The sequence below is a fragment of the Panthera tigris genome, chromosome A1 (genome assembly GCF_018350195.1).
Source record: "Panthera tigris isolate Pti1 chromosome A1, P.tigris_Pti1_mat1.1, whole genome shotgun sequence".
NCBI classification, from domain to species: domain Eukaryota; kingdom Metazoa; phylum Chordata; class Mammalia; order Carnivora; family Felidae; genus Panthera; species Panthera tigris.
The window spans coordinates 107,973,510-107,988,723 of NC_056660.1; the positions used below are offsets into that span (position 1 = coordinate 107,973,510).

The 15,214-nt window shown below is 35.9% G+C and overlaps 1 protein-coding gene across 7 annotated transcripts in view; it reads right to left on the bottom strand.

The window, feature by feature from the left end:
• RAPGEF6 (Rap guanine nucleotide exchange factor 6) overlaps nt 1-15,214 on the bottom strand; it is a 183,782-nt gene that overhangs the window by 67,201 nt on the left and 101,367 nt on the right. For all 7 annotated transcript variants that reach the window (XM_042983427.1, XM_007087786.3, XM_007087787.3 and 4 more), the window contains 6 exons: nt 13,407-13,543; nt 11,142-11,300; nt 10,388-10,540; nt 5,726-5,890; nt 2,420-2,527; nt 121-324 (listed from right to left, as the gene is read on the bottom strand). In XM_042983427.1, the coding sequence (XP_042839361.1) occupies nt 121-324; nt 2,420-2,527; nt 5,726-5,890; nt 10,388-10,540; nt 11,142-11,300; nt 13,407-13,543 (926 nt within the window). The remainder of the gene's footprint in view (nt 1-120; nt 325-2,419; nt 2,528-5,725; nt 5,891-10,387; nt 10,541-11,141; nt 11,301-13,406; nt 13,544-15,214) is intronic.

The following is a 15,214-nucleotide window of genomic DNA, read 5'->3' on the forward strand; positions in this document are numbered from 1 at the left end:
GTTAATTAAATTTCCTTACATTGGTCATGCTTACTTGAAGAAATATCACATGAGAAAAAAAGTAGCAGACATTTTAGTTATAAGAAGGCTTTTAATTCAAGTGGTTGTGTATTTATTTACCTGATCACCACGTTTCAGTCCCGCATCAGCAGCTTTGCTACTGGGTTCTACTCCTTCAACAAAAATACCAAATCCCTTCTCACTTCCCCCATTAAGGCTGAAATGCAGAGGGGACTCCCGGGAAGCCTTTTGCAGCACAACCTGCCTCCACTTGGCCTTTGCAGCACAGGCAATATTCAATAACCGGAGATGACCATTCATTTTCTAAAAAGCAAAAAAGGGTAGAATGTATATAAATGTATGGATTTATTCCTATAGGCTTTTAAAAATCACCTAAAATCATCAGAGTTAGAGTTACATTTAAATACAGAGTAAAACACATACGAGTCAGGGTAAATAAAACTGAAGGAGGGAAAGCTTCCGCCGGAGAGCACTCTCAAGATTTCTCAATAGTTATTTTTTAAAACGTCTAGATAGTCACAGGTCAGAAGAGATTTCAAAATGACGTCCCACTTAGAAAGGGAAGACAAAAAAATTACTTCTCATGGCATGAACTTTCCTAATACATATTCTAGTGCTATCTTGCTTATCTCCTGGCTGTTATATCAATCCAGAATCTTGCAGGACCTGAATCACCCTTCTGAATAATATCTAACAGTCAAAGACACATTCAAGTCTCTGCCTCTTCGAGGTACATTAGTCCTGTATTATTTTAGGTCTTTTTTATGCCTGATAATATTCTAACTTTCAGGTTTTAACACCAATTTAATATTCAACTATTCTCCAATAGCATAGTATGTGTATATCTTATGTCCATAAAAAGCAGCTAAAGTTTTTTCAAGGCAGGGACCTAACCTTACACCTGTTCTTATCCTATGCAACACTTTGGAGTACAATGTAGAATTTAATAAATATCTCATGACTGAATGATTACCAAAAAAGAAATCCCACAACTGTAAGGCAATTTCTGTTTTCCATCAGCCCACGAATTATCTACACAGTGAGCACTGGAAAACCCATATGATGGTGGTGAGCTCCTATGGCCTCTTAAGTTCCCCAGCCTCTGTTCATTCTTCCCATTCTTCACAGAGCTGGAGTGCTGCTGGGAAAGCTACAGAACTAAAAGATATGGGAACAGACGAAAATCTGCTGCTCTGTCCCTTTGTTCAACTCCATCCACTTATACTCTTGAGTAAAATCAATGGTTCTTGGGCACTTGCTATGTGACAGGTTTTCCTTTCAGATGGTTACCTTCATTATAGCTCATTATAATCCTCATAACAGAAACTACGGACTACTATACATAAAACAACTGAGGCATAAAAAGGTTAAGCAACTTGTCCAAGTTCACATATCTAACATGTGGTATAGTTTGAATGCTATTTCAGGCAATCTAACTCCTGAGCTGCATTATTAATTTACTTCCTAAAATCTCAAGGTGCCTGGAGCAGACAATTCAGTTCCAGTTCATAGTTTTATATTTGACACAGAGTAAATTAATTATAAATAGCCACTGTCAAAGTCAACAGGACCTTGAGGGGATTATCTTAGGTGTTATATATTTAGAACAAGTGAAATCACATGCAGAAGGGAAACTCATAAAGTCTAATGTAGATCTGATATATAAAGCAGGCCTTAAAGGTTGCACAGAGTTCAAATAGCAAGAGGAGAAGCAAAGACTTTAAGGTTGAGAGAATTAGTGAAGAATATAAAATAATCCTGTTGGCTAAAATCAAGGGTACCCAGAAAAAATATTGAAGATGTAGGTGAGGTACCTGAATACATAGACAAGGAATTACTTTGGTAGGAAGTACATTAGCTTATTTACAAAGAGAGAAATATTCATCTTATTTGTGGCCTAAAAACAATCTCTGGCCATACAAAATCGCTAGAACAAAGAAATACTAGAACTAAAATTAGCCATTATAAAAGATTAGGCATAATAAAATGAGCCCCTCAACGCGGAGTGAAAAAGAAATGGCTGAGAGGGGCTATAGGAAATAGGCGTATGCTAAAATTAGTGACGCAGGTGACTATAGTAAATGAATGGACATCTTGGCCAGGGAATTCAAGGCAGAGAAAGAAGTAGCCCACATATACACTAGAGATCATAAGACTGGCTGACTGGCTGGAGACAGCAACATCATCAGCCTTAAAACGAACATAGAAGAGTCAGGAAGAAGCCTAATTTCTGTTTGGGTTAATGGCAGAGAATGAGCAGAATCTAAAATATAAATTTCGAAGTTCTTAGAGCAGACATTCAAGACACAGGAGAGAATGGAAGTGTTCTGAGGTACTGTTATTTGAGGATCAGGGAAATCCCTAAATCCTGAAGAAAATAAATTCTTTGGAGTCTTACTGTATCTTCCAGATTTTTTTCAAATTCCTCCAGAAATCGAGTCATAGCAGGATCACCTTCAAAATCATTAAAGTGATTATTTACCCATAATAACACAATCCGTGTTACCTGTAGAAACATGAAGGAGACAGTATAGTTATGAGAGGCATTCTTTCTGTAGAAGTATATTACAAAAGCATGTCCAAAACTGAGGGGGAACTGAGCTATATGGCTAACCCCTTCGCCCCTTTTCCTGCACACAAAGGGTTCATTCTAATATGCAGGCATGGTTTGGTCTGAGTTTTTGCTTCCTTGGGTGCACAAGCAACATAGAGAGCCAAGACTGGACCCACAGTGAGAAAACACAAGCCTGTTTACTAAGCTATAAGAAGTACATAGGATGTATACCTCAGACAGTATCCTAAAATACAAGCTTCTAAAGGGCAGGCAATCATATCAAGAGCCTTTACATAGTCAAGAACATGTTTAATCAAAATTATTAACAAACCACATCTGAAACCTACTTTGTTAGAAATACTGTGAGTCTTCAAAATTGTAAAGTGGTTTGATTACTTTGTACCACAGATTAACAGAAAAATTAATGAAGTTGAACCGAATAATGTACCTAACAATGGAAATAATTTAAGTCATCTATTTTTTAAACTCTGGTAGGATACACACAAAAGCCACCATTTAAACCACTGTAAGGTATATAATTCAGTGGCATTTCGTAGTTATAGGTGTGCAACTATCACCATTACCTAGTTCCAGAACATTTTTATCACCCATTAAGGAGTCAGTCACCTCACATTCTGCCCTCTCTTCTATGTGGAATATTTCATACAAACTGTGACCTTTTGTGTCTGGCTTCTTTCACTTAGCATTACGTTTTCAAGATTGATCCATGTTGTGGCATGTACTACATTCCTTTTTATGGCTGAATTAATACTTCATTATGGCTATACCACACTTTGTTTATCCATCCATCAGTTAATAGACATTCGGGTTGTTTTCCCCTTTTGGCTATAGTCAATAGTGCTATGAATGTCGGTATATAAATTTTTGTTTGCATACCTACTTTCAGTTCTGAAAAAATACTAAGAGTAAATGCCAGGTTATATGCTAATTCTGTTTTACTCTTTGAAGAAATGCCAAACTGTTTTCCAGAGTAGCTATAACATTTTACATTACTATCAACAATGTCTGAGAATTTCATTTTCTCCAGTCACATCCTTGGCAATGCTTGTTATTTCCTTTCCTTTTTGAAAAGCCATCCTAGGGGGTGTGAAGCAGGATCTCACTGTGGTTTTTTAAAGCTTTTTTTTTTTTTTTACGTTTATTTTTGGGAGAGAGAGAGAGAGAGAGAGAGAGAGAGCGCGCACGTGGAGGAGGGCAGAGAGAGGAAACACAGAACCCCCAGAAGGCTCCGCAATGTCAGCGCAGATCCCAACACACAGGGCTCAAACTCATGAAATGAGAGATCATGGCCTGAGCCGAAAGTGAGTCGGACGCCTAACAGAATGAGCCACCCAGGTGCCCCTCTGTCTGTGGTTTTAATTTGCATTTCCTTATAACGAATGATGTTAAACGTTTTTTTAAGATTCTAGTTTTTTATTTAATCTCTACCCCTAACGTGGGGATGGAACTCCTGAACCAAGATCAAGAGTTGCATGCTCCACCATCTGAGCCAGCTAGGTGCTCCTTAAACATCTTTTTCATGTGTTTGCTAGCTATTTAAGTATCTGCTTTGGAAAAATCTCTATTCAAGCCCTTTATTTCTTTTTTCTTTTGAAAGATTCTTTTTTTTTTTTTTTAAAAACATTTATTTGTTTTTGAGAGACACAGCACAAGCAGGGGGAGGAGCAGAGAGAGAATGAGACACAGAATCTGAAGCAGGTTTCAGGATCTGAGATGTCAGCACAGAGCCTGATGCGGGACTCGAACTTATGAACCGTGAGATCATGACCTGAGTGGAACTCGGACACTTAACCGACTGAGTCACCCAGGCTCCCCAAAGCCCTTTGTCTGTTTCTAAGTTGTGTTGTATCTTTGTTGTTGGACTATAAGGGTACTTTACACATTCTGGATACTAGACCCTTATCAGATAGAAGATTTGCAAATATATTCTCCCATTCCATGTGTTTCTTTTTAATTTACTGTTTTAATTTTGATGAAGTTCAATCTGTTTTTTTTTATTGTTTATGCTCTGAATATCATATCTAAGAAATGACTGCCAAATCCAAGGTCATGATTTTTCTTTCAAGTTTTAAATGAAAAAAGGTTTTATTTTTGTAAAAATAGCACATGATCACTGCAAAAGATTTAAACAATACATAAGGATACAAAAAAGTTTAATACAGTCAATGATTTTAAATCTCTTAAGAGTTTTATAGTGTTAGCTCTCATATTTAGGTCACTAATCTACTTTGAGTTAATTCTGTATATAATGTAAGGTAAAGGTCCAATTTCATTCTTTTGCATGTAAATATCTAGTTGTCCCTCATTTATATTTTTGCTCATTCTTTATTTAGCATGCCTTTATTTCTTCAGCAACTGAAGTACCTACACATAACTCCAAAGGGCACTGGGGGGGTGGGGATGGGGGGGCAAGCCTGTAGTTCTGAACACCTTAGTTTCCTAAACAAGAGAACTCTACAGTCTAGCCACATCTAATTGTTTCATTTAAAATATAACTCAGAAAGATACACCAAGCAATTATGGCCCTTCTTTTATTTTTCTTAAAATAACTAACTTCCTACCAATTTGCTGAGGTATTGCAAGTCTTCCCATTAAATGTACAAACACTCCATGAAATAAGCTAAGATTATCTACAACAGCAAACAATGTTTAATGAAAAGAAAAAAATACTCAAAGGTAGATTTAAAATAAGTCACTGCAGGGATATATTAAGGACAAACAGATTATTTTAAAATGATAAAAGTGTAAACCCCCCAAATCAACATATTGCTATTTGGGGCTTACAATCAATCTAAAGTCACTTGAAAATAATTTACTTGCTGAATAGTCTAACTATTAATCACCTTTTAAGTGTTTTATTGATCTTCATGAACAAACATTTTGATAGAGTTCAAAACACTCATGCAGCTATCATGTTTTTTGAGTTTATAGCTTTATCACAGCCTATTTCAATTTTTAACTTTTAAGGCTCATTTCCACTTTTAACATGCTGTTTTGTCACAAAACTAAGTAGAGAAATGTTGTTTAGATTAAGTGAATCCTGTTATCAAAATAAGTATTTATCAATTGCAAAAGATTTTATAAATAGAATTTAAAGGTTAAAATCACTTTCATATTTATAAAACCAACCTTATCCCTTAAGCTGTCAATTTTAAACCATTCCAACAGTTTGATCCCAACATCCAAAGGACTTTGAAGAAATGTTCTGTAAGTTAGTAGGAAATCTTCTATATAAGTTGGGTCCACGATGGAATGCTCTTCTATTAAATGCATGATGAGACGTTCAGGTGTTGCCTAAAAATCCAAGGATACAAAAGATTATTAAATAAATCAATAGCTCAGGAAACAAAGAACTCTACTGAGTTCCCTTTGTAGAGTGACTTCCCTTGGTAGTCACTCTATTACACAAGTTCTCAAAGTAGAGTTTTACCCTTAAAACACTTAATACTGGGAGACGGTAGTCTTTATAGGTTGTAATCCACCAGCACCCAGAGGCTGGAAGACAGAAAAGGCAGAGGAATGAAAATATCCAAAAGCATTTACTCAGTTATAGCTGTTTTTCCTGGCATTTTACCATAGGAGGGCTTTTGAATTTCAGTGATTTACCCCTGATGTGGCCTGGGGTAAAAAAATGACAATAATGTCATTTTTCTACAACTGGTAGAAATGGGAAGATGACTGTCTTAAGGCACCAGAGAGAAGTAGTACAAGTTAAACTTGAATTAAGTAAGAAAAAAAAAGAAAAAAAAAAAGCTTTCCTCCAAATTTAATTATCCTTAAATCTCTTCTGCCCAGGATATAGAAACAATACACTAATTCAAGACCATGTGTTTCACTGTTTTAACTTCCTAGAAAAGAAGTTTCTTCTTCAATGGTTTCTCCATGCTAGTTCACCATCTTGAGAGGAAACACAAGTTCTATATATAGTTTTTACATTAATTCAGAGTTTTAACCACTTGCCTGTCTCCAAGTTTATAAAAAGGAATGTAAACATTCATCTGCTGCTCTGCTTTGAGCTTCTGAATCAATGTTAAAATTTATTACCTTTGCAGCCTTTTCCTAACTGTATACAGAGAACAAATATAAAAATAGATGTTAAACCAAATATAGAAAATATTGTCCATAATCCCCAATTTCAATTTGTTGCATTCATCCAAACAATGTCATCGGTCAGAATAACTGTATGGTAAACATACATTCATACTAACAATGTTATCTAAGAGTTTATTGAAAAAAAAAAGTATGCAAATCACTTCTCTAGAACAAAGTCAAACTAAGCATCTTCATATAACCTATTTAAGGGACAAGGCAACCACAGGTCATTCCTATTCTTCTACCCTTCACAACACTCTAAGTCAAAGAGTACCAAGTTGGGTTTATCATTCGCAGGCCACTCTTAAAGTCTTTATTTTTTCTTAAAGTTTATTTCTTTATTTTGAAAGACAGCGCATGCGTGTGCACTCAAGAGGGGAAGGGGCAGAGAAAGAGACAGGCAGAGAGAGAATCCCAAGCTGGATCCATGCTGTCAGTGCAGAGTCTGCCACAGGGCTGGATCTCATGAAGCATGAGATCATGACCTGAGCCAAAATCAAGAATCAGACACTTAACCGACTGAGCCACCCAGGCACCCCTCGATTTGAAGCCTTTAAATCTGGAGGAACTGACGAACATGTTAAAGAAAGGCCATTATTCTGACTGGCTAAACACTGGGGCAGGATGCCTGCAGAGACTAAGATGCATATCAAGAACTGTTTTTTAAAGGTAAGCCCCCATAGGCATACAAAGTCACATCACCGAAGTGCTCACTAGTATTCAACAAGGTGGGATTCTGGGAGACATGGTGAGCAGAGTTGGCAGGCCAAGGAGATGACTGCCATGGTTACACCAGCAGGACAGAGGCTCGTTATGATAAATAAGTAAATACAAAAAACGTACAAGAGCCACTGACCAGAGAAGGTATTTACAAACATAAGAAGGGAAAGGATAAGCAAAACTGTGGTATCAGAACTGGGATTACTGTTATGAATTTATGATTGTTACAAATAGATAGAGACACATACAATGTTACAGATGTGAATGCAATATAGTAAATACATACATATATTTCCTAGCTCTGTCTGATCAGAGGTTCTAGAAACAATGACACCTAAGTAGCAATGAACAGAGTAGGCGCCCGTATCTTGGATTTAAAAAAAAAAAAAAAAAAAAAAGATTTTTAAGTAATCTCTACACCCAATGCAGGCTCGAACTCACAACCCAGAGCCACATGCTTCAACTGACTGAGCCAGACAGGCACTCGAGACATGGTGGCTTTTAAAAGCTAATCTCGGGGCACCTGGGTGGCTCAATCAGTTAAGTATCTGACTCTTGATCTCAGCTCATGTCATGATCTCGCAGTTCGTGGGATCGAGCCCTGTGTCGGGCTCTACACTGACAGCATGAAACTTGCTGCTTGGGATTCTCTCTCTCCCTCTGCTGCTCCCCTGCTTGCACTCCCTCTCTCAAAATAAATAAACTTTTAAAAAATGTTATTCTCGACTAGTAGGATCTAGAGCTCTCCAGAGAAATGGCTGATTCCAAAGCTGGAAAAGGAAAAGCACATTATGACACTGGAGCATCTTGTTTTGCAGAGAATAAAAAAGCTGTTAAAAACCAATGGGGACATATCAAAAGAATAAATACAGAGTCAGCCTTATGAAGTTCCCACCAAATCTGGGACAACCTGACCAATGGGTCAACAATGATGGTAACAGTACAACACACAAATCCATAGCAGTAGAAATGAATTAATGGGGAAGAGGAGAAGGTTCATTCTGACAGAAAAAATGACAATAAATGTAGGAAAAAAAAGGAAATAGCAGATCACCATTTTATTAAAAAAAATTTTATAACATGTTTATTTATGTGCTTAATATTTATTTATTTTTGAGAGACAGTCAGAGCAAGAGCTGGGAAGGGGGAGAGAGACAGAGGAAGACACAGAATCCAAAGCAGGCTCCAGGCTCTGAGCTGTGAGCACAGAGCCCAACGCTGGGCTCAAACTCATAAGCTTTGAGATCATGACCTGACCCAAAGTTGGACGCTTAACAGACTGAACCACCCAGAGCCCCAAAAGAACACCACTTTAGGCATGAGTCAATGCAAGACCGGTAAATAGAGGTTTGCAGGACATACTGACACTATTCCAGAACATCTCCCATCTAAACACTTATCAATTACAAAGAACACAGTGGTGACTTTATAGTTAGGAAACTTCGCAGACAGACATCAATATGACCAGGTGATTAATGTAAACTTCACCAATGGTGGGACAGGTTGACATTACATGCTCCCTGACATGGTGCACAGAGAAGACATCATTTCTGTGGGATTCCTGCCAGAAAATTACGACTTGAGTCTGGGCATGAGGAAACACTGGAAAGATCCACACTGAGGGTGACCCTAAGGAATAAAAGGTCTGTATTCTTTAAAACTGCTGAGAATATGAACAGAGAAAGACTGTTCCTGGAGTGGAAAGAAGTGACATGACAACTAAATGCAACTTTGTTCCGGGATAAGATCCTGGATGAGGAAGGAAAGAGAGCCACTGTTGGGATAGTTGGTGAAAATCTAAACAGGGTCTGTAGGCTGAATGGTTGTACTTTATTAATTTTCATTTCTCAACTTGAAGGTTCTATGGTGTTTATGTAGGAGAGTATTCTTGCTTTTAGGAAATATACGAGAGAATATTCAGAGGGACAAGGCATCACATATGCAGACTGCTCTCAAATGGTTCAGAGAAAGACTGGTGAAAATGGAGAAAATGCAGTGAAATAAATGCTAATAGGTGGGGAATCTGAGGGAAGGAGCTCTCTATACTGTCTTTGCAACTGTTCTCTAAGTTTGTAATTATTTAAAAATAAAGAATTAAAAAACATGAGCCCCCATAAAAAGATAGCCTATGGCAATCCACCCATATGTTCATCTTTTCTACAATAGAAAGCTTAGATTTATCAGTTTAGAAAATGAAAACGCATTCTAGAATAGCCTGACTCCTGGGGAAAAATGCACCTGACATCAGTCCTTCACAATATTAAATAATAAGCTCAAGCATTTGTAATGAATAATAACACATTTACTAATTTTGCAACCAGGACTACGTTGCAAAATAATACGTTTTTATTTCCTTTTTCAACTACAATTTCTCTATTTTACATGTGGAGGTCTTAAAAGAGACAGGGTAGTGAAGAGGATGGGGGGGAAGGGAGGCAAGGGGCAAATGGGCAAAGGGTAGGGGAGAAAGGGAACTAGAGAAAACAATATGGGGATCAACATTCAGACTCTACAATGTACTAAGGCTTTTACCTCATTTAGCCCCAATAAAACCCTGCCATACCATTTCCTGTTTTCAGATAAGAAAAATGAGTGTCAGAGAAGATAATGTCTATTTTAAAGCCATAAATAACCAGTAAGCACTCTGCATTTTCATCTACTACTTTCATTTTCTGTTTTGTTTCTAATTATTGCTGTCTTTGGTGAAATTAACTCCCCTTATCAATTGATCATAAAATAAATTTGAAAAACTATGACTGGTATATTCTAAAATAATATCCTATCCATACTGATATTAAATGGCAATGCCATTCTTCATTAAAATGTGTAAAAACCAATGGAGAAACAAAAGAACCAACACATTTGCTTAAATTAGATTCTAGTGTTAATTATCTTGCACTACTGAAAAAGTGGTTCAAAGCCTTTTAAGCAAAATGAAAGCTACTGTCAGCGACTAATATAATAAATAATAACACCCACCTTGATTACAATGTGTCCTTTCCTGGTTCCGCTCCGATCTAGTTCACGGTGTTCATGCACCATAACAATTTCTCCCTCTTCCTCAACTTTATGGGTGTTTTTCTCCACATGATTTAAAATTCTCCAATAATCCTGCTGGGCTATGCAGACAAACTGTCCGAGAATAACATGGGGACAGTTAATGAAACTGTAGTACATAAATATATCACTATGCACCAAGGTAGAGCACAAAGGTAAGAAATCGAGTGGCATCAGTTCTTTTTTATTCAGTCCCTTTAACTCTTAATAAAAATCAAGGTGAAATAATTCATATGCAACGAGACCAAAGAAGTCAAATCCATCTGAATTGTGCTCTCAAAGAAGAAGTGAACATCTACTCTCAAAACTGACACTAGGCAAAGAAAACATGAAGCAGTAGTAAGTTAGAAACAAACAACTCAGAAGTTCCTATTTCTTTCCTTTATTTAAAAAAAAAAAAAAAAAAAAAGAGAAGAACAGAAAAAGGAATAAGCTGGCTAATGTCAGATATAAATTTAACAAACCAAAATTTCGAATGTTCTCTTCTAAAAATTTATGCTTTGTTCAAATCCACAAATATTTGAGTCACACACAAAATCTAGTTTCCTTTATTAACTGTGAGCTTTTGACAACTCTCAATTCTCAAGTCAACCTATTTTATTTTGAGGAAGAAAAAACAGGCTCAGCCACTTTAAATCAACAAACAAGAGTTACAAGACTCAACAGATAACCTTACCTGACAATCATCTACTTTAGTCCTAACAACTCCATGCATATACTGCTTATCCAGAGTGGGAGTAATTCCAAAACTATTTCCCATAAAGAGATTTTCAACTTTTCCATCTGGATGAGTGATTTCTACAGTGCCGTTTAAAATAACATACCATGAGTCAAGCTACAAAGAAAAAGACAGGTTTTAAGAATCTTTTTAAAAATATAGTTACAGTTAACTTTGAAAAATAATCAACATATTGAATTTATATAATTTAAAAAAGAAAAATAGAGATATGACTACATATTACTTTATACTCTGTCAGAAAACAGTCTATGCCCATCTACACAAACTAATAAAAGCTCATTTTAGTCTTTCTTCTTTTAGTCACCAAAAGACATCAGGGGACTTTCATAATTGACCAAACACTCAGAGAAAAATTATGTAATGGTTAAAACCACAAACCTTGAAATCTAAATCCAGACCATGCCACTAACTGGGTGAGTGACTATGGGCAAGTTATTTAACCTCTCAGAATTCCAGTTTCTCTACTTCTAAAATGGGCTTAACAACAGACCTATTAGGGCCTTTCTGTTAATTAAATGAATTTATGCATACCAAGTGCTTAGTACAGTGCCTGGCACATAGCAAGCACTCAAAAGAAAAAAAAAAGTAGCTGGTAATTAATTCAGAAATTCTGATTTTTAAGGCAGAGATGACAAAACATTCAAAATTTCTCCTAATGTTAAGAAAATACTGCCTTCATTTATAAAGCAACATATAATGCTCCTAGAAGACAACTCAATATGTAGTCATCAAAGAACACTTTTCTCCTTCAGTTAGGCTCTTACCAGCCTAAACTTTTAAGTGTGATTTATGGGAAATCTGGATTATTAGTTCTAAAGGAGAATCAGTAGCAATAAGAAATATTTTTTTAAGTGTGTTTCGGTTATTTCAAATATAAAATTCACTCACTATGGAATTTATGGATAACATAAATTACTTGAGGACAGGGACTGTGTCAGATTTTTCCACCACAACATTTCCTGTATCTAGAACAGTACCCAACACAAACTAGGCATACACCAAAGTTTTGCTGACAAACTGTGAAAAATTAAGAGAATACAAAAATTTGTGGAAAAGAAGAGTTCTTCAAAACTCCACTGTTTACAAAGTTGTCGCTAACAGTTTAGTTTTTCTATGTTTATATTACTTTATACTGTTGAAATACCTGTCTTGTGTTTTAGGAAAATTTAATTGTATATTCATGACAGTTTTTTTCTTGAGCATATCCTATGAGCCAGATGTTTAGAATATGGGGAGAAAGCACGTAAATGAAGCTAGAGACATAGCCTCTGCCTTCAAAGAGCTTCTATCAAATTTTACAATAACCTGAATACCACCTACATAATATTAGACCCTGTGTGAGTATAACAATTATTTAAGCATTGCTTATTATCGAATTATAGTTTAGTCATTTCTAATTTTTACTATTAGAAATATGCTGCAATGAACATCTTTTGGCATAACTCTGAGTTTTACCTTATGTACTGAGCAAAGACACTCATAATGAGTGAAATAGGATAGAACCTGTTAATTCTTCAAGGCCCGTGTTAAAAATTTCTAAATGATTTTCCAGAAATATTGTTTATATTCCTATTAGCAGGATATGACAATTTTCATCAGTTGACATGTCAGCATTAATTTTTATCAGTTTGATAAGAAAAACAGTGAAGTGATTCCTAGCAGCAGTAATACCTTTCAAGTGCTCTGCATCCTTCCTCCACCCACCCAAAGTTGCCAGCCAAGCATTTCTTAACAATAACCTGCTACCACATAAATGCCTCGCCTGATAGCAGCCCACCAGGAGCCATAAGTATCAATACATTTTCCTCACCTTTTTTTTGAAGTATAACATAGAAAATGGATACAGAGAGTAATACTCAATAAATATTTTAAATAATGATATACAAATAGAATGATTAAAAATTTTTCTTAATGTCTTACAACTTAATTTGAGAAGAGCAAATTTGGTTCAATAAATGTTCTTTATTGAACATCTATTCTATGCTAGGTAAGTCTATGGCTGGGAAGTAAAAATTAAAACAAAGTAAAGCAAAATCAAAAGTAAAAACTTGTATCTTCACAAATCATAACTAAGCCAAACTCAATATTCATGTAAAAAATTGTATACATTTCAAAACTCAGGATTTACAAAAGACTAAGGAAATTAAATCATTCTAAAAATTACCTCCCACACTAAAAAATAGGTAACATTTGCTAGCCTACCTCTTGCCCATCTTCCAGAATAACAGCTCCGGCCTGCTCTACCACTTCAAAAATCATTACTGAGCAGAGTTCTCTCCTTACAGACATGGTCATGTTTGCAAAAGCAGGGAGCTGGTGCATAAACTCCAGTAACTGTTCTATTAAAAAAAAAAAACAAAAAACAGAAATTTTGGTATAGAGACCATCAAAGACTAAACTTTACAAATTCAGTAAAATCTAGAAGTGAATACTCAATTTTCTAATCAACTTAAGAATTTATGCTGCCAATGTATAGGAACCAAGGTACAGATGAATGCTGGCTAAAAAAAAAAAAAATCAATGATTTGTTTAATAGATATATTCAAACTCACACAAAAATATAGGCAAATTGGAAGATAACCAGGATTCACAACCTCACAGAAAACCACAGATTCAAATGCAGTAATTTTCCTAGCCTGAGATGTCACTCCATGGTAGTTAAGTTAGTGATGTCCTTCAATCTAACTCATCAGTGAAAAAGTCTTTGATCTAGTTCTTATCAGGCCAGAATTAGAGAAATGTTATTAATAAATGTCAACAATTAAGTAATTAAGGATAACAAATGTGAATTCTAGTTCCAAACTGTCAAACCAACTTCAAGATAACTCTCTTTATAACCAACAAATGCTAATGAGCCAACATTCTCTGGCACAGATATGAGAGTAATAAACATAAATATAAGGGAGAAACAAACACACAGTCAGCTAAGTGATGAAACAGAAATAACTATAAAGTGGTATCTGCCCAGATAATTGGGAGTTGATTATATTTCAATTTTTAAAAAAACTTTGCAAATAGCACAGTATACAATTCTTTATCATTAAAAATGCATTTTCAGTTTCTGCCCAGACAATGCTCATAACATGAGTCTAAACTGCAAGTTAATTAACTATGTCATTATGTCATTAGAATGACATAGAATAACTATGTCATTATGTCATTAGAATGTCATTAGAATGGCAAGGAAAGATTTACGATTATTTAGTAGCAGCATCTTCTGATTTGAATTAGTAATACGACTGCTATAGAAGGGAAATCTAGGATAAAATCTTAGTTGAATCATAACAATATATAATGACACACTAAGTGAGTCTAGGAGAGGATGGTTTCAATCCATCGACCTCTGGATGATGGGCCCAGCATGCTTCCATCCACAGCACCACTCTGTTTGCACTATAATGACACTAAGTAATCTTTGCTCTTAAAGGTAACATTAGCATTTTTAGTATTATTTAATCTCGCAAAGTAATTAGTTCTGTAAGAAATTACAAAAGGGAAAATTCATAAACTTTTATCTACAAATTACATATAAACATTTTTTTCAAGCTAGAAGTAAAAACATGACTTTTGCTAACATTTGAAATTTAAAACAAGCTAGACATCAGACACTGATGTACTGTATTTTAAATATCTCATGGACATGAAGGAGGAAATTACTTTAATGCGGTCAAGCTTTTATCAACTGGAGCAGCCACAAGGTGAGGGCTACATGGCTGTGAAATCTATCACCCCAATACTCACCAGAGTTGATTCAGATGATCTGGCTGGCTAGGCAGGTGTCCCCTTCCTCCCTGACTGCTCCATGGGCATCCCTCTGCAAGCAGTGTGCTCAGTGGAAGGATCAACTTCCCAGATAGGGGATAACTGACTGTTCTTTAGTCAAGGGTATAAGGGTATACCAAAAGCTGTACTCTCCTGCTGGAAACTCCAAACAAACTCTGCAGTTGGGGAGGCTAGACTCAAAGACAGCTCTAAACCTCTTGTTATTCACAATCTTGTGCAGTCCCCTC